The sequence below is a fragment of the Lissotriton helveticus genome, chromosome 12 (assembly GCF_964261635.1).
Source record: "Lissotriton helveticus chromosome 12, aLisHel1.1, whole genome shotgun sequence".
Lineage (NCBI taxonomy): Eukaryota > Metazoa > Chordata > Amphibia > Caudata > Salamandridae > Lissotriton > Lissotriton helveticus.
In genome coordinates, this window is record NC_136073.1 from 11,749,903 (window position 1) to 11,769,372 (window position 19,470).

General features: G+C 53.1%; 1 protein-coding gene across 1 annotated transcript in view; it reads right to left on the reverse strand.

Moving 5' to 3' along the window:
• Positions 1-12,093, reverse strand: part of HCN2 (hyperpolarization activated cyclic nucleotide gated potassium and sodium channel 2) — a 185,672-nt gene extending 173,579 nt beyond the window's left edge. Inside the window, exon 1 of the mRNA XM_078669320.1 lies at positions 11,686-12,093. Coding sequence (XP_078525446.1) covers positions 11,686-12,062 — 377 coding nt within the window. The 5' untranslated portion in view covers positions 12,063-12,093. The remainder of the gene's footprint in view (positions 1-11,685) is intronic.
• Between the last annotated feature and the right edge of the window lie 7,377 nt (positions 12,094-19,470).

Here is a 19,470-nt window from a genome sequence, read left to right on the forward strand (position 1 = left end):
TCACCTCATTCACCACACAGAGCCCGCGTCACCTCATTCACCACACAGAGCCCGCGTCACCTCATTCACCACAGAGCCCGCTTCACCTCATTCACCACACAGAGCCCACGTCACCTCATTCACCACACAGAGCCCACGTCACATCATCATTCACCACACAGACCCCGCGTCACCTCACTCACCACACAGAGCACGCGTCACATCATCATTCACCACACAGAGCCCGCGTCACCTCATTCACCACACAGAGCCCACGTCACATCATCATTCACCACACAGACCCCGCGTCACCTCACTCACCACACAGAGCACGCGTCACATCATCATTCACCACACAGAGCCCGCGTCACCTCATTCACCACACAGAGCCCGCGTCACCTCATTCACCACACAGAGCCCGCGCCACCTCATTCACCACACAGAGCCCGCGTCACCTCATTCACCACACAGAGCCCGCGCCACCTCATTCACCACACAGAACACGCGTCACATCATCATTCACCACACAGAGCCCGCGTCACCTCATTCACCACACAGAGCCCGCGCCACCTCATTCACCACACAGAGCCCGCGTCACCTGATTCACAACACAGAACCCGCATCACCTCATTCACCACACAGAGCCCGCGTCACCTTATTCACCACACAGAGCCCGCGTCACCTCATTCACCACACAGAGCCCGCGTCACCTCATTCACCACACAGAGCCCGCGTCACCTTATTCACCACACAGAGCCCGCGTCACCTCATTCACCACACAGAGCCCGCATCACCTCATTCACCACACAGAGCCCGCGTCACTTCATTCACCACACAGAGCCCGCGTCACTTCATTCACCACACAGAGCCCGCGTCACCTTATTCACCACACAGAGCCCGCATCACCTCATTCACCACACAGAGCTCGCGTCACCTCATTCACCACACAGAGCCCACGTCACATCATCATTCACCACACAGAGCCCGCGTCACCTCATTCACCACACAGAGCTCGCGTCACCTCATTCACCACACAGAGCCCGCGTCACCTCATTCACCACACAGAGCCCGCGTCACCTCATTCACCACACAGAGCCCGCGTCACCTCATTCACCACACAGAGCCCGCGTCACCTTATTCACCACACAGAGCCCGCGTCACCTCATTCACCACACAGACCCCGCGTCACCTCACTCACCACACAGAGCACGCGTCACATCATCATTCACCACACACAGCCCGCGTCACCTCATTCACCACACAGAGCCCGCATCACCTCATTATTCACCATACAGAGCCCGCGTCACCTCATTCACCACACAGAGCCCGCATCACCTCATTCACCACACAGAGCCCGCGTCACCTCATTATTCACCATACAGAGCCCGCGTCACCTCATTCACCACACAGAGCCCGCATCACCTCATTCACCACACAGAGCCCGCGTCACTTCATTCACCACACAAAGCCCGCGTCACCTCATTATTCACCATACAGAGCCCGCGTCACCTCATTCACCACACAGAGCCCGCATCACCTCATTCACCACACAGAGCCCGCGTCACTTCATTCTGCACCAGAGAGAGTCTGTGCCACATCATCATTCACCACACAGAGCCCGCGTCATCTACTTGTGCACCACAAGAAACCCGTGACACTTCACTCCTCACCACAAAGCACTCACGGCCTCTCATTCTACAGCACGGACAGACCACTGCTCTGTGACAGGCACACCTTGTCACGCCTCGTTCGGTAATGGTGGAAGCCACACCCTTCCCTCGGACGCACGCGCAGCTGTCACGTTGCACCGAACAGCTCATGCAGAAGGAAACAAGTTATTTACCTGTAATAACAGACTGCACCCGAGCGCGCGGGGCTCACACCGGGCATTGATTACATTAAATTAATCATAACCAAGTGGAGACAGATGTTTCTGCAGTGCCTCCTGACGCCGTAGCACAGATGTTCGCAATGTAGGGAGAGGTGTGGTGGCGAACCTACAGGGCGACTGACTCCGGAATCTGGGGATCACGGATCGATCGCCGGCGGCAGGGGTCTGCCCAGCACCGTGCGACTCTGGGCAATAGCTCGCTTAACGTTCCCAACGGCCCCCCAAGCGCCGGGATGCCTAACGGGTGATCCGTGCGCTATACAAGTACTGGATTTACATTTTACATTTAATGTACCCTATGCAGCCCTCTGGAGAACTCCAGCACGCCTTATACAGCGCCGGAGAAACTCATTACGGCACACTACGGTCAGCGCCTTAGAAAGCGACTTACACTGTAACCTATTCAGCACCTCAGAGTCCTCCTTACACCCCGTAGACCGCCTCAGACCCCGCCTTTTTACTCTTCAGCACCTCGCGCAGCGTGTGACTCCTCCCATTATCCGCATCTCGCTCTTCCCAGCGCAAAGAATGTCGCGGCTCCACCCTAAACATGCCGCGCAGCAGCACATGCATTAATCACGCCCCCTACAACACACACACAGTAACAAAGGTGTCAGTAGGCAGCGCAGAGAGGCCAGATAAGACCTGGGGCCCTACCACAGCAGCACCCACACAGCACCCCAGTCCAACGGGGAGGACATGACTGACCCTCTCCTAACACAGAGGATGCCAGGCTAGGGGTATCCACTTACACGAGGCCAATCCCGGCACCCCCTACATGGCGTCAGCAGCAGAGAAGCCCAATAGCCCCTCGAAGACCCAGAATCTCGGGTAGGCAGCACCACCTTGGGGGCGTCTGCCGGCCCTGAGGTCCCCCGTTCCCAGTCTCCTTGGGGCATCTATATAGGATGTTCCACCCTGCAATTTCTATTTGACCCTAATTCTCAAGGTAGATAAACCACGCCCCCCTCCGCGGTGTGACACTGAATGCAAAAACCGATGCGCAGCCTCGCGACCTAGGATGGATATCCCGATTCTCAAAACGGAATTACAAGGGAATCTGGTTTTCATTAAAGACACGGAGGCTGCCATTATGCATTTATGTTTTTAAGCCCACTCCATGCAGCACTTAGAAGTACATTACATCATAACAACCTAGACTAGAACAACGGCTACTCATAAAAGGCCCATGCACGGAACAATCCTCCTCTTTAAAATGCGCGACCTGTACATGAAACTTGCTATCCTTCCCTTGGAGAAACAAAGAGTAGAAAACAGCCGCTACGAAGAACAGCTAGAAGACCCAGATTATTGTGTTTTTCTGAAAGAGAGATATTCTTTGAGAAACTTTTCGAAGGTGGTAAAAAAAAATTACTAATAAATATCACATTACAATACCAATTCTTAACCCCTTGCGTGCTTGTGACGGAACCATTCTGTCACGAGCCACGGTGGTGCTGTGCTGGTGACGGAATGGTTCCGTCACGGCCCGGCCGCCGCACCTGCGCTGCACTGATTCTGCGCCTGCGCTGAGCGTTCCATTGAGCGGGCGGGGCCGTGACGGAACCATTCTGTCACAAGTACAGCGCCACCGCGGCCCGTGACGGAGTGGTTCCGTCACGAGCATGGCAGCGCTGCACGGCCCCCCTGCCCCCTAGCGCCACAGCGGAATTACCGCCGCGGCCAAGGGGTTAAATAAATGTGATTATTATATCAACCTTTTTTTCCTCTCTTTTTTTTTTTTTACACTTTTATGCAAAAACCCAACCTCAACAGAAGGGAGGTGAGGGCGGGATAGTGTTAGCCTCTGTGTCGTCAATGAATTCAGATTCTCTTGGCATTTAATTTAGAGAACCTCTATTTCATTACAAGACCAGAGGCTACCATTATGCATGTTGGTAGCCCTCCAAAACCACACCGGACATGTGTTGAATGGGTTTACAATAATGTTTACCAGAGGAGAGAGCATTAGACCAGTCGGCCGCTCTCATAATGTCTTCCACCTCTCCAGAGGGTCTATTGACCAGCCATGCAACCGCTCAAAGAAAGTGCACAAAGGTTTTGTTAGCCAACGCTACATTGCGGCATAATACATCGAACCCACCTTGCAGTTGTTGCTGTGGTGACTGCTTGACAAAGGAAATCAACATCTACTTAACACCATCGCGTCGAAACACATTTATACAGGAATGATATTCCATCATGGATTCAACTACACATATTTTTCTGCATGAATCAGATCTTGGATAAAAGATGGCATTGGACAAAGTCTTTGTTCGATTAGTAACAACAAAAGTAACCCCAAAGGGGTAGTAGAGTCCGTTACTCATCTCCAATGCTTTAACGTAGGAAACTCTATGACATGAAGTTAACCAAAGCCATGAGACAAGTTTCATAGCAAGTCTTGTGGTTTCCACAAATGTGTTACCTGCCCAAGAAGAGAACATGAAGGAATTTCACACCCCACAAAGTTTGATATCTACGTCTTGGGGTCCTTCTTTACCGAATACTCTTAAGAACTCGACAAACATTCTTTCCTACACTCCGGCCATTAATCCTGCTGTGACCTGCACATCTGTAGCAGTTAAGATGTTGAATTGGGACCTTTGGAAGGCCCGGCCGGCAGAAAGTCCCCTTGTGCCGGATCGACGAATAATACCTGGGCTGTAAACCTTGCACACGTTGCTCCGGGCCTTGTCAAGAGCGGTGAACGTACCAACATATTTGTAAATGTAAATGTCATGGTACTTATAGAGCGCACTGTCCCCAGGCGGTCACCTTGCGGTGTCGCCTATTCGGCTTCCTGGCGCTGATACGCATACCGCTGTGGAACCCATCCTGGCTTTCTCTGTGAAGTGTCTACTCCTGGGCACCCCCAAGGTGGAGGCCAGGCATCCTTAGCGTTGTGGGGGCCGTTGTGGAGATTAAGCAAGCTATTGCCCAGAGTTGCAGCGTGGGGCCCGTGATTAGAATAGGCACCGAGGCGAGAATGATCAGGTCCGAGGAAATTGAGCCCGAGACCCCGCCGAGGCGGGAATCGAACCCTGGTCCCCTGGCCAGAACTCTGCATCATGGCCTGCCGCTCTAACCATTGAGCCACACTCCTCCACATTTGCCCAGGCTCCTGACTATATTTTCACCGAAGAGAAGCCCTTTAGGGTTTTCTGAGGCCTCCTTCTCAGCGAGATCTCCCCGTTTGAGTAAGGCTTACTTTGTTGTAAATTACCAACCTGGAGCATTTGGCTTGAGAAGACTGCGCGTCGATTTCCAGTGGATTTCTGATCCACTTTCTTATAAAATTGCCCACATGCTCGAGGGGCCACCACTCGGCACTCCCGGGATGTTTGATGTTGTGGGAGGTGAACATCTCGTCTCCTAGAGGGTTTTTAATCACATCTTTGGAAGAAGAGGGTGCTGAATCCTCAGTGAAGAGGTCATTCTCAGCTATATCATCCTGGTCAAGGTCGAGAACATACTCGTCATACATCAGATCATCATCATTGTGGTTCCCAAACTCAATGTCTTGAGTATCCAATAGTTTTGTGCCGCTAGGGTCACCCAGATCCTTTGAGACGCAATGGACGCCTCGCTCGTTCAGGCTGCGGAGGGCACCACTCCCTTTTGAGGTCTTAGACCTCCCATCATCGTTGAGGTGCTCTGACCTCCCATCATCGTTGAGGTGCTCTGACCTCCCATCATCGTTGAGGGCATGGACCCCTCTCCAGATCCTTGGTCTTTCTCTTATTTTTCCCCCCTTATCGTCGGAGTCACCCTCCGAGATGGACCATGGTTCATATCCTGAGCCCCTGCTGTGCCTCTTACTGCTCGTTGCCTCGCTACGTGTCTCGCATACACAGTTACGCATCTCATGTTGGATTAACCTCTTAATTATTTCTCCATTCATAGTACCCTCAGGGATCACAAGGGAAGCTCGTTCCTGAGCAGACATTATGTGTAACAATAGTATTTAAATGGGGGTAGTACAGGGGCTCAGAGAATATAAAATTGCCCAAAAAATACAAGTGGGCTTTCAAACGACATGAAATTGGGAAAACCAAGGGTCAAAACGGCCAAACGCTACCGATAGTGGTCATGTGACGCCAGAGAACAGCTGATAGAGGAGATACTGTAACCATCAACTGTTAACCCAGATGCGTTACAGTATCCCTTGTGCACGGCAGCGTGGAATTCCAATACAATAACGGGGTTTATCCCAAACCAAAATGGCGGTAGTCTCGTGGGACATGAAGACGTTGCCCGAGGCTTTCCTCTTGTCTAGTAAACCTCGCCGCACACCTCCGAACAGGTTTTCGGGACGCGTGCGGCGGGCCTTTGAAGCGGAGACGGGCACCCCCTTACAACGTGCCGCACAGCGGGTCAAAAGAAACCCGCGGCTCCCAAGCAATGAAAGCAGGTAAATGTAAATGTCCAGTATTTGTAAAGCACGAACAACTACCCAAAGGTGTCAAGGCGCTGGGGGCCGTCGGGAAGATTAAGCGAGCTATTGCCCAGAGTCACGAGGTGCTGGGCAGACCCCTGTCACCGGGGATCGAACCGTGATCCCTAGCGTCCAGCGTCAGTCGCCCTGGCCGCTGCGCCACGCCTCTTCCACAGGTGGAGGTTTCCATTTACAGAGACACCGCTTCTCTGACTTGCGGCCTAAATATGAAGGAGAGGCACAGTGAGGAGAGAGGAGTCGCCTGGGAGTTCCCTGGCAAGTCTGGAGGCCGGGCTCAAAACGAAGCCACTTAATTAGGGAAGAGACAACGCTGAAAACAAAGGTAGGAGAGAGCGTTTCCATAAATTGGAAACCAAGGGAAAAAATTAGCCTATAATAGAATCAGGCTATAAATAAAGGGTAAGCAAATCACAATTAAGAATGAGAGTAAATTGCTACTTATCTTGGCGATGAGCAGCATTCAACGAGGAGGATTGTTCCGTGCAGGGGCCTTTTATGCGTTTCCATTGCTCTATTCTAGATTGTACTTGTGTTATGATGTAATGTACTTTAAGTGCTGCGTGGAGTGGCATTAAAAGATAAATGCATAATGGTAGCCTCCGGTCTTGTAATGAAATGATATTTCCATTGGTTCTAGTTGGGATTGGGTTCTGGTGGCGGCTTGTGGTTTCTTCATCGGTGAGTCGCGGTTCTGATGTCTAATTGGGGGTTCCTGTTATGTGAAGGGCACCCAAGGGGCATTCTATTCCAGGGTGACCTGGGGGACAAAGGTCAATGTTTTACTTTTGGGGAGAAAGACGGAGATGAATCATTTATAGTCTTGAAATCTGTGAACTCTAGACCCATGACCATAGCAGACGGTGCTTTGACCTGGGTGGGACAACATGCTCCAGGCACTGTCCTAACTTGGAAGCCCCCACTGCCTCGAGCCCCGTGGACTCGACCCCATTAGCACAGATGTTTATGATATGTTAAACCTGCCTACAGTCAATGTAGGGCACCTACCACAAAGATCTGTAGTCACAACTTCCTGCTGAGGGTGAGCAGTCACATCTTGCCTTGGGCAAAGCACTCGGCACGAGGTAGCGCCGTGAAGACAGTGGAGTGCATGGGAGTTTTCACATACCACCTGCGGGTTCTTCACTATGCCACCTGCGGATTCTTTCACACGTCATCTGCGGGTTCTTTCACGTAAAACCTGTGGGTTTACTTACATGTCACCTGTGGGTTCATTCACGTACCATCTGAAGGTTTTTTCATGCACCACCTGCGGGTTCACTCACATACCACCTGGTGGTCATTCACCTGATCTTTGACCTGGTTACAGCAAGACAGCCTGCCGGCAGCCCTTCTGATCCCTTGTCCACCACAAACCTTCAACAACATTCTTCCAACTACCTCTGCTGCTACACCAGTAAGAACAATCATCAACAGTTTCTTAAGTACAGGAATATTTCCAGAAGACCTATAAAAGTCATACATACGTCCATTACTCAGGTAAAAAAAAACTAGACCCACTTAACCCCAACACCTACAGACCCATTACAAATCGACCTTTACTGGGCAAACTGATAGAAAGAGCAGCGTTCGCCCAGAAGTCACAATTCATTGAAGATAATGCTATTCATTCAGAAATCCAAACGGGATTTAATCCAGAAAGAGGCACAGAATCTGCCGTCCTTGCCACCTGGGATGGGGCCTTAAGAACACCGTTGACCGCAGCGGGGTTGCTGCGCTACTTCTCTTGGACCTGTCTGCTGCCTTCGACACGGTTGACCATGAGACTCTAATACAAAGACTCTACAAAGCAGGCATTGAGGGGACTGCCCTCGACTGGATCATATTGTACCTTCAGAACAAATGTCATCCATACTTCACCTTTCTCGTTAAAACCGTACTGCACGGGTCCCTCAGGGCTCTATCATCTCACCCATGCTTTTCAACATCTACATGAAGTCATTACCGGCACTGATCAATCAATTTCCCCTCATGTGCTAAAACTATGCAGATGACACAAAAATGTTCCTTAAACTGGAAGCCCCACAGATATTGGAAACTCACCAAATTTTAAGTTGCCTCAGAGCTGTGGAAAACGTATGACTGCCTTGCCTGACGACCTGTGAACACCGCCTAAAGTATTCAAGAACGTAAGACACCTCAGAATCACCATGGACTCCAAGCTATCAATGAACCCACAAGTGGACAAACTAGCAAGATCAAACTTTGTTACTATAAAAACGCTGCAACACATCTTCCCCCACCTGAGATTTCCACCCAGGGTCCAGGCTACCATCTCCCTTGTTCTGTCCAAACTCGATTGCACCAATAGCCTCGTCCACGGATCACCTTTAACGACCATGAAAAGACTACAATGGATTCAGAACTCGGCTGCCAGACTACTCTTGCATATCAAACCACGAGACCACACCTCCCCTGCCTTGAAGGCCCTGCATTGGTCACCCGTTGCCAGAAGATCCACGTTCAAGCTGCTTTGTATCACCCACAAAGTGACACATGGAACAGGACCGCCCTTCATCAGGAATAAAATCACAAAACACATTCAACGAAAGAACCTCCACTCTATAGGGGCACCTTGAGAAACAACCTTTACAAAGCATCGTTTACAGCACAAGTCGTTACAACGACTTGTGGCGTGGAGGGACTGTTGCACTGTCTGAAGTTGAAATAGTAAATTATATTATTCCAAACTCCAGCGCCCCCCCCACTACCGCAAGTCATTGTAACGACTTGCGTTGTAAAGAGTGCTATTCAGCACTTCGCCTCACAATCCCAAGATACAAGAAAAAAACATGGGTGGCCCATCCTTCTCTGTTCAAGCAGCCAAACTATGGAACTCTTTTCCCCCCAACATAAGATCCACCACCAACCACCTTATCCTCTGAAGACTACTCAAGAATCGGCTCTTCCCCACATAAGCACCAGATGCAAACAGAAATATACAGCATATCCCTCTGTTTGTAAGCATTTATTTTGACTATAGATATGTACATAGATAAGAGCACAATAATCATGTGTATAAGTATATAGATCTTCATTAGTTCTGCTTCACAAATGTACATATTACCTATGGTTATATTATTCTATCTTGGACATGTATATAGGGGACTGCATAATTAAGTACATTTTAACATAACTCTTCGTCTACAATTGCTTCACTCTAGAACCTAAAAACTAATAAATTAGCTTAAATTTCAGCAGCACTTGAAAGTCTGAGTTTATTAACTACAACTTTAATCTACAGATATTACCTTCCTTATACATGTATACCTTCCTTATGCTTATGAATCTTTTTATTTATCACTTTGCTTCCAATTCGGCATCTTCAATGCACTGCCCTATACCTCACCCTATACCTCTCTCAATATGTCTACCTCCACTCTGACACATTACTACTCCCACCTCCACAGCCTGAGGGTCACTTAAGTCTGGGCGGTTGTGAGGGGGCAGCAGTGGTACTAATGCACCCCTTGGGGAGTCTGCCATGGTTTGGGAAGCTAGCGCCATCAAACCCGGTGGCAGCTGCAAGGCGCTGCTTAGTAAAGCAGTTATTTATCCATGTGCCAACCTCGGACGCGATCACTGAGACTAGGGGGCACAGAAAGCAATGCACGGACAGACATCAGCACCCTGGACAGCACCCTGGACAGAACAACAGGTGCTGCCCCACAGACCTGTCCACGGACAGAGCCCAGCCCCTCGGACAGACCACAGACGCGTCACACTCAGCACCGTGGACAGCGGTGACGTGACGGGTGAGTGATCCACGGACAGACTTCAGCACTGGGACAGAACCCTCAGGACAGACACCTGTCCCCGGACAGAGCACAGACGTCTTGTGGTGGAGAAGGGATAGGATCCTCTCTGAGCGGATGAGAAGGCCCCCCCCCCCTGGCCTGACCTGGAGCCTCAGGCTGACCCCTGACCTGCCAGTGGGACCCCTCTGAAGGGAGTCCGGCCTGTCTTGAGTGACGTCACTGCAGTCACAGGTATGTGGCAGGTGGGCCCTCTGGCCTCATTCATTCGAGGTGTCACCTGTGTGTGAGGTGTCACCTGTGAGTGAGGGTGAGTGAGGGTCACCTGTGTGTGACGCGTCACCTGTGTGTGAGGGTCACATGTGTGTGACGGTCACCTGTGTGTGTGAGAGTCACCTGTGTGTGTGAGAGTCACCTGTGTGTGTGAGAGTCACCTGTGTGTGTGAGAGTCACCTGTGTGTGTGAGAGTCACCGGTGTGTGAGGGTCACCTGTGAGTGAGGGTCACCTGTGAGTGAGGGTCACCTGTGAGTGAGGGTGAGTGAGGGTCACCTGTGAGTGAGGGTCACCTGTGAGTGAGGGTCACCTGTGTGTGAGGGTCACCTGTGTGTGAGGGTCACCTGTGTGTGAGGGTCACCTGTGAGTGACGGTCACCTGTGTGTGAGGTGTCACCTCCAGAGGCCATTCCTTGTACTTGCAGGCAGAATCACAGACCCATAGAACCACACCACCCTGGCACAGAACCACAGACCCATACCACCCTGGCACAGAACCACAGACCCATACCACCCTGGCACAGAACCACAGACCCATACAACCCTGGCACAGAACCACAGACCCATACCACCCTGGCACAGAACCACAGACCTATACCACCCTGGCATAGAACCACAGACCCATACCACCCTGGCATAGAACCACAGACCCACACCACCCTGGCACAGAACCACAGACCCATACCACCCTGGCACAGAACCACAGACCCATACAACCCTGGCACAGAACCACAGACCCATACCACCCTGGCACAGAACCACAGACCTATACCACCCTGGCATAGAACCACAGACCCATACCACCCTGGCACAGACCCATGGCACCCTGGCACAGAACCACAGACCCATACAACCCTGGCACAGAACCACAGACCCATACCACCCTGGCACAGAACCACAGACCTATACCACCCTGGCATAGAACCACAGACCCATACCACCCTGGCACAGACCCATGGCACCCTGGCACAGAACCACAGACCCATACAACCCTGGCACAGAACCACAGACCCATACCACCCTGGCACAGAACCACAGACCTATACCACCCTGGCATAGAACCACAGACCCATACCACCCTGGCACAGAACCACAGACCCATACAACCCTGGCACAGAACCACAGACCCATACCACCCTGGCACAGAACCACAGACCTATACCACCCTGGCATAGAACCACAGACCCATACCACCCTGGCACAGACCCATGGCACCCTGGCACAGAACCACAGACCCATACCACCCTGGCGCAGACCCTCACCCCTGGCACAGACCCTCACCCCTCATGCCACAGACCCCCCCTTCGTACCGGAAGTCGCTGTAGGGGTGTATGATCCAGGCCCCCGCGCGCCGCACCCGCTCCTGCTCGCGCTCCACCGCCTTCTGGCTCCCGAACATCCGCAGCGAGAACTTGTTGAGGCCGGGCTGCAGCAGCGCCCCCAGCTGGCGCTGCATGAAGGGGGGCCCGGCCGGGGGCCCCTCCTCGGGGGCCGGGGGGGAGCCGCTGCGCGTCTCGGCCGAGAAGGAGACCTTGGGCCGGTCCCGGGGGGGCCCCTCCGGGCCCCCCAGCTCGCGCCGGCACTCCCCGTTCGGGCTGCCCTTGCTGGGGGCCCCCCCGGAGCCCCCCGTGCTGCGCCGCCCCCGGGGCCCGGCCTCTGGGTCTGGGGGGGCTGCGCACCCCTTCATCACCCCGCTGCCCGGAGAAGCGCTGCCTCCCCGCCCGTCCATGGCCGCGGGAGCAGGGGAGTGAGGGATGGAGGAGGAGGGACCAGGGATGGAGGAGGGAGGAGAGAGGAGGGAGTGAGGGATGGAGAGGGAGGGACCAGAGGATGGAGGGAGGAGTGAGGGATGGAGGAGGAGGGACCAGGGATGGAGAGAGGAGGGACCAGGGATGGAGGGAGGAGGAGAGAGGAGGGACCAGAGGAGGAGAGAGGAGGAGGGAGGAGGGACCAGGGATGAGGGAGGAGGAGAGAGGAGGGACCAGGGATGGAGGGAGAGAGGGCGGGGAGGTGATGAGAGAGGATGCGTAGGGAGGCGTGACAGAGCAAAGGAGGAGCGAGGAAGGACAGAGGGAAAGAAGGAGAAACAAAGGACAGAGGGAAAGAAGGAGAAACAAAGGAGAGAGGGAAAGAAGGAGAAACAAAGGAGAGAGGGGAAGAAGGAGAAAGAAAGGACAGAACGAGAAAGAAAGGACAGAAGGGAAGAAGGAGAAAGAAAGGAGAGAGAGAAAGAAGGAGAAACAAAGGAGAGAGGGGAAGAAGGAGAAAGAAAGGACAGAGGGAAGGAGGAGAGAGGAAGGATAGAGGGAAAGAAGGAGAAACAAAGGAGAGAGGGGAAGAAGGAGACAGGAAGGAGAGAGGGGAAGGAGGAGAAACAAAGGACAGAGGGAAAGAATGAGAAAGAAAGGAGAGAGGGAAAGAAAGGAGAGAGGGGAAGAAGGAGAAACAGAGGGAAAGAAGGAGAAACAAAGGGCAGAGACGAAGGAGGAGAAGCAAAGGGCAGAGGGAAAGAAGGAGAGAGGAAGGACAGAGGGAAAGAAAAAACAGAGGGAAAGAGGAGAAACAAAGTAGAGAGGGGAAGGAGGAGAAACAAAGTAGAGAGGGGAAGGAGGAGAAACAAAGTAGAGATGGGAAGGAGGAGAAAGAAAGGACAGAGGGGAAAGAAGGAGAAACAAAGGGCAGAGGGGAAAGAATGAGAAACAGAGGGAAAGAAGGAGAAATAAAGGGCAGAGGGGAAGAAGGAGAAGCAAAGGGCAGAGGGGAAAGAAGGAGAAACAAAGGGCAGAGGGGAAAGAAGGAGAAACAGAGGGAAAGAAGGAGAAACAAAGGGCAGAGGGGAAAGAAGGAGAAACAGAGGGAAAGAAGGAGAAACAAAGGGCAGAGGGGAAGAAGGAGAAGCAAAGGGCAGAGGGGAAAGAAGGAGAAACAAAGGGCAGAGGGGAAAGAAGGAGAAACAGAGGGAAAGAAGGAGAAACAAAGGGCAGAGGGGAAAGAAGGAGAAACAGAGGGAAACAAGGAGAAACAAAGGGCAGAGGGGAAGAAGGAGAAGCAAAGGGCAGAGGGGAAAGAAGGAGAAAGAAAGGGCAGAGGGGAAAGAAGGAGAAACAGAGGGAAAGAAGGAGAAACAAAGGGCAGAGGGGAAGAAGGAGAAGCAAAGGGCAGAGGGGAAAGAAGGAGAAACAAAGGGCAGAGGGGAAAGAAGGAGAAACAGAGGGAAAGAAGGAGAAACAAAGGGCAGAGGGGAAGAAGGAGAAGCAAAGGGCAGAGGGGAAAGAAGGAGAAAGAAAGGGCAGAGGGGAAAGAAGGAGAAACAGAGGGGAAGAAGGAGAAGCAAAGGGCAGAGGGGAAAGAAGGAGAAAGAAAGGGCAGAGGGGAAAGAAGGAGAAAGAAAGGGCAGAGGGGAAAGAAGGAGAAACAGAGGGAAAGAAGGAGAAACAAAGGGCAGAGGGGAAAGAAGGAGAAACAGAGGGAAAGAAGGAGAAACAAAGGGCAGAGGGGAAGAAGGAGAAGCAAAGGGCAGAGGGGAAAGAAGGAGAAACAAAGGGCAGAGGGGAAAGAAGGAGAAACAGAGGGAAAGAAGGAGAAACAAAGGGCAGAGGGGAAGAAGGAGAAGCAAAGGGCAGAGGGGAAAGAAGGAGAAAGAAAGGGCAGAGGGGAAAGAAGGAGAAACAGAGGGAAAGAAGGAGAAACAAGGGGAAGAAGGAGAAGCAAAGGGCAGAGGGGAAAGAAGGAGAAACAGAGGGAAACAAGGAGAAACAAAGGGCAGAGGGGAAAGAAGGAGAAGCAAAGGGCAGAGGGGAAAGAAGGAGAAACAGAGGGAAAGAAGGAGAAACAAAGGGCAGAGGGGAAGAAGGAGAAGCAAAGGGCAGAGGGGAAAGAAGGAGAAACAGAGGGAAAGAAGGAGAAACAAAGGGCAGAGGGGAAGAAGGAGAAGCAAAGGGCAGAGGGGAAAGAAGGAGAAACAAAGGGCAGAGGGGAAAGAAGGAGAAACAGAGGGAAAGAAGGAGAAACAAAGGGCAGAGGGGAAAGAAGGAGAAACAGAGGGAAAGAAGGAGAAACAAAGGGCAGAGGGGAAGAAGGAGAAGCAAAGGGCAGAGGGGAAAGAAGGAGAAAGAAAGGGCAGAGGGGAAAGAAGGAGAAACAGAGGGAAAGAAGGAGAAACAAGGGGAAGAAGGAGAAGCAAAGGGCAGAGGGGAAAGAAGGAGAAACAGAGGGAAAGAAGGAGAAACAAGGGGAAGAAGGAGAAGCAAAGGGCAGAGGGGAAAGAAGGAGAAACAGAGGGAAACAAGGAGAAACAAAGGGCAGAGGGGAAGAAGGAGAAGCAAAGGGCAGAGGGGAAAGAAGGAGAAACAGAGGGAAAGAAGGAGAAACAAAGGGCAGAGGGGAAGAAGGAGAAGCAAAGGGCAGAGGGGAAAGAAGGAGAAACAAAGGGCAGAGGGGAAGAAGGAGAAACAGGTGCCCCCTGTAGTGAGTACACAAATACTGGAGCCTTGCAGTGCCTGGCTCATTAACTAACCCTCTCCGGAGCTCAGACCGCCTCGGTTTACAAACCCCAGTCTGGAAGAGGAAAAAAGAGAACTCTTAAACAAGCCTCGCCTGGGGACACCCCCAGGCCCGTCCCCCCGCATGGCTCAGCAAGGATGAGACCTGCTCATCTCGGGGCTCCTCGTGGTCCCATCTTTGGGGTACTGATTCCAACCCTACATCCTGTCTTTCATCGAATGGAAGCCTTTCTCGCCTCGTTAATAGCGCCTCCCTCGGGACACTTTAGCTTCTAGGAGCTGGCGCGGCTTCTCAGAAGCCTCCGCGTCCCCGAGGGCTTCGAGGAGCGTCGGCGGCGGAGCTATTTCTGGAGAACATTGAATAACATCCCTTCCCTCTGCGTGTCCCACTGTGGAAGCCACGCGGGGGGCGCTGGGCGCACAGTGAAGGAATGTGGAATTGTGCATAAGTACTCGAAGGCCGTATCTGCTGCTAGGCGCTATATTGTACAGTAATTTGCACAAGGAGGATGAAGAGAGGACACGGGGGGACACGGATGCCTCCGTTGTATCCTGAGTGGGCTTTGGGGTGTCGGGAACCCCCCTGGAGTGCAGAGGACACAGGATATTGTCTGCCCCCCCCCCTCCCCTCAAGAGTATAAGCGAAGCAAGTGCCTCACTGAAGACTGAAGAGAGACAGCAGCCACCAGATCCCGGCTGAGGGAGAGGACCGGGGGTGTGGATGGGGGGGGGGGGTAGAGAATGCAGGAGCCCCCCCTGAAGGACACGCTGCTGCTGTTGTACCGCTGCCTCCCCTCCCCCACCAGCCTTGACAGCCACCGCCGCCCCCATGAAGCCTCCTCAGAGATGAGGCCTGTCAGGAGGCAGCAGTAATTGGCTGAGAGGGTGGGCTCCAGGCACTACTCTCCTGAGAGAAACCGCCACCAGGAGCCTGCTCACCCCTCCACCTGTGCACGAGGAGTCCCCGGGGACAGGGAGCGGGGGTCTGAGAGCCACCCGTGCCCCTCAGGGGGGCAGCTGCGCTGTCCGGCCCTTGGGGTGCGCCCACCCTGGCTCCCAGCTCACATAGAGCCCGCCTAGGCTCCGGGCACTGTGCTTGCTGTGCAGTGCAGGGGAGCGGGGAGGGGTTGTACGCCAACCGCCAGAATTCACTTCCGTAGTGGGATGAAGGCCGTTGCCACCTGGATGAAAGACAGCTGCCCCGTTGCCACCTGGATGAAAGACAGCTGCCCCGTTGCCACCTGGATGAAAGACAGCTGCCGGAAGCTCAGCTCGGACAAGACCGAACTAATCATCCTGGGTCCCGCCCACTCAGCCTGGGACGACTCCTGAAGGCCCGCCACACAGGGAACCCCTCCCACCCCGACGGACCACGCACGCAACCTCGGCATCATACTGCACTCATCGCTCTCAATGACCCGCCAAATCAACGCCGTTTCCTCGTTCTGCGTCCACACGCTCCGCCTGCTCCGATAAACATTCAGATGGATCCCCACAGAATCCAGAACAGTCACCCGCACACTCATCACCAGCAGAGTCGACTACGGCAACGCACTCTACGCCGGCGCCACCCAGAAACAGATCATGGAACATCGAAAACGCCGCCGGCAGACGGGTTCTCAACATTCCCCGCCGCAACCACATCAGGTGACAACTTCACTGGCTCCCAGGAAACAAGAGAGTCGCTTTCAAGATTCTCACTCACGCCTACAAACCTCTACACGACGAAGGACCAGCGTACCTGAACCACCGCCTCACATTTCACGTACCCGCCAGACAACTTCGATCCTCACAAGTCGCCCTCGCCTCCACCCTCAGGATCCGCAAGACCAGAACCGGAGGAAGATCGTTCTCCTACCTCGCCGCCAAGACCTGGAACACCCTGCCCGTGCACCTCAGGCAATCAGCGTCGTGGACACAATTCAGGAAGTACCTCGAGACCTGGCTCTTAGAATGATCCTCCTCCCAGTCCGAATAGCAGCCCCCCCCCACTCCCCCAGCCCCTTGAGAGCCTCACGGGGAGTAGCCGCACTTTACAAGCCCTTGATTGATTGAACCATGGCCCTCAGGAGAACGGCTGCGCTGTCCGGCCCTTGGACTGGATCCACCCTAACTCATGGCCCACATGGAGCCAGCCTAGGGCCCGGGTACCATGCCAGTCACGATGCAGACGCGGACCAGCGAAGGGAGCGGACAGTGGTGCCACAAGGGCTACTGCTGGAGCAGGGACAGTCAACCCGTGGTTACTCCCAAGAAGCTATTTTACCACCTAGAAGTGAGTTCTCTGTAACGTCACTTGACAGGGTGGATTAATGAATGACAAGCGCTTCTAGTCCTGACGCTGTAACAAGACGCACTGAGGGAGGGGTCACAAACTCATGAGCAGGGAGGGCTTTGGTTGGGACAATGTTGCAGTGTCCGTTCAGCCTAGGCGATAGGTCTTCAGAGCCTTCCTGAAGGTGTTCAGGGAGGGGGCGCGTCTGATGTCGGACGGGAGTTCGTTCCAGGTCTTCCTAGCCTTCTTGAAGGTGTGGAGGAGCGTCTGATGTCGGACGGGAGTTCGTTCCAGGTCTTCCTAGCCTTCTTGAAGGTGTGGAGGAGCGTCTGATGTCGGACGGGAGCTCGTTCCAGGTCTTCTGAGCCTTCTTGCAGGTGTGGAGGAGCGTCTGATGTCGGACGGGAGCTCGTTCCAGGTCTTCTGAGCCTTCTTGCAGGTGTGGAGGAGCGTCTGATGTCGGACGGGAGCTCGTTCCAGGTCTTCTGAGCCTTCTTGCAGGTGTGGAGGAGCGTCTGATGTCGGACGGGAGCTCGTTCTAGGTCTTGGCCGCGATATAGGCGAAGGATCATCCCCTGTTCTGGCTCTGTGGATGCGAGGGGTCTCGGCGAGGAGGAGGTTGGTGGATCGGAGGTTTCTTTTGGGTACGTGGAGGGTGATCTGTGTACCATCAGCACAGTTACAAGTTAAGTTGTGTAACTAGTTGAGTCCCGGTAGCGGCGTAAGGCAGAGGTCGAACGGAGGCGGTGAGCTGGTCACGCCTCTGGAGGCCACCATAGTTGATGGCGAGAGTAGCCGGTGTGGACAGTACTGAGCCTGGCCTGAGAGGAGGCGGCGAGCCGGACGCTTCCTTGGAGTCCAGGGTCATCGGGCGTCAGTTGTAGGGCCTGAGGTGAACCAGGCTCTACGGCCATAGACCCAGCAGTAGTTCTGCATCCAAGCCTCTTCTGTCAGCAGTGGTTGGAAGGGTGTATTACACTGAATGTTGTCAACACTAAGATTTAGGGATTTCTGTAACTGTAAAACATGGTACACAAACAAATAAAATGAAAAATAAATAGCAGGTCAATTTTTATGATCCCGCTAGGCTTCCGCTAGATACAGCTTCACAACCTCTGCATCGAGGCACAATATATCACCAATACCCATAAATAGTATTACAGGACTATAAGTCACAATTACCAGTTATATATATATTCTCTAGGAATTCCTTTTACACCAGTAATAGGATAGGACAAAAATGTATAAAGCGCACCTATACCCGTGGGTGTCACGGCGCTGGGCAGACAGAGAGAAAAAAGAAAGGCACAGATCTACCAACTAAATTGGGGGAAAAACACATCTTCTGCAGCTTTCTGAACACCGGAAAAGACTCTGCATTAGAGATGGAGGTGGGCAGGGTGTTCCAGAGTTTTTTGTGGCCTCCACAGAGAAGGGGTACAAAAGGGGGTGGTGATGGACGGAGCATCTGAACCAATCAAACACTCACACCCAGTCAAAAGATCTGGGTTTAATCCATCACCGTTCTTGAGCCCACTCTGCCACCCCAGTTCAGACATGGCTATATGCAAATCAGTCTGACCCTGTGCCTCATGGGAACAGTCCAGCCCGAACTGCCGAGCCATGCCTTCCCTGGACCGAAAACAAGCTTCCGAGGACCGGTTTCTGGCATTACAGCCGTCTTCAGCCCGGCTTGCTTGAATCCAGTGGCAAAGTGAGCAAGGGACTCACGTCTGAGCATACCCTGCCACACTTATGGCGGCCAAAAGCGGTACAAAAGGGGGTGGTGATGGACGGAGCATCCGATCCAATCAAACACTCACACCCAGTCAAAAGATCTGGGTTTAATCCATCACCGTTCTTTAGCCCACTCTGCCACCCCTGTTCAGACATGGCTATATGCAAATCAGTCTGACCCTGTGCCCCATGGGAATAGTCCAGCCCGAGCTGCCGAGCCATGCCTTCCCTGGACCGGAAACAAGCTTCCGAGGACCGGTTTCTGGCATTCCAGCCGTCTTCAGCCCGGCTAGCTTGAATCCAGTGGCAAAGTGAGCAAGGGACTCACGTCTGAGCATACTCTGACACACTTATGGCGGCCAAAAGCGGTACAAAAGGGGGCGGTGATGGACAGAGCATCCGAACCAATCAAACACTCACACCCAGTCAACAGATCTGGGTTTAATCCATCACCGTTCTTTAGCCCACTCTGCCACCCCAGTTCAGACATGACTATATGCAAATCAGTCTGACCCTGTGCCTCATGGGAATAGTCCAGCCCGAACTGCCAAGCCATGTCTTCCTTGGACCGGAAACCAGCA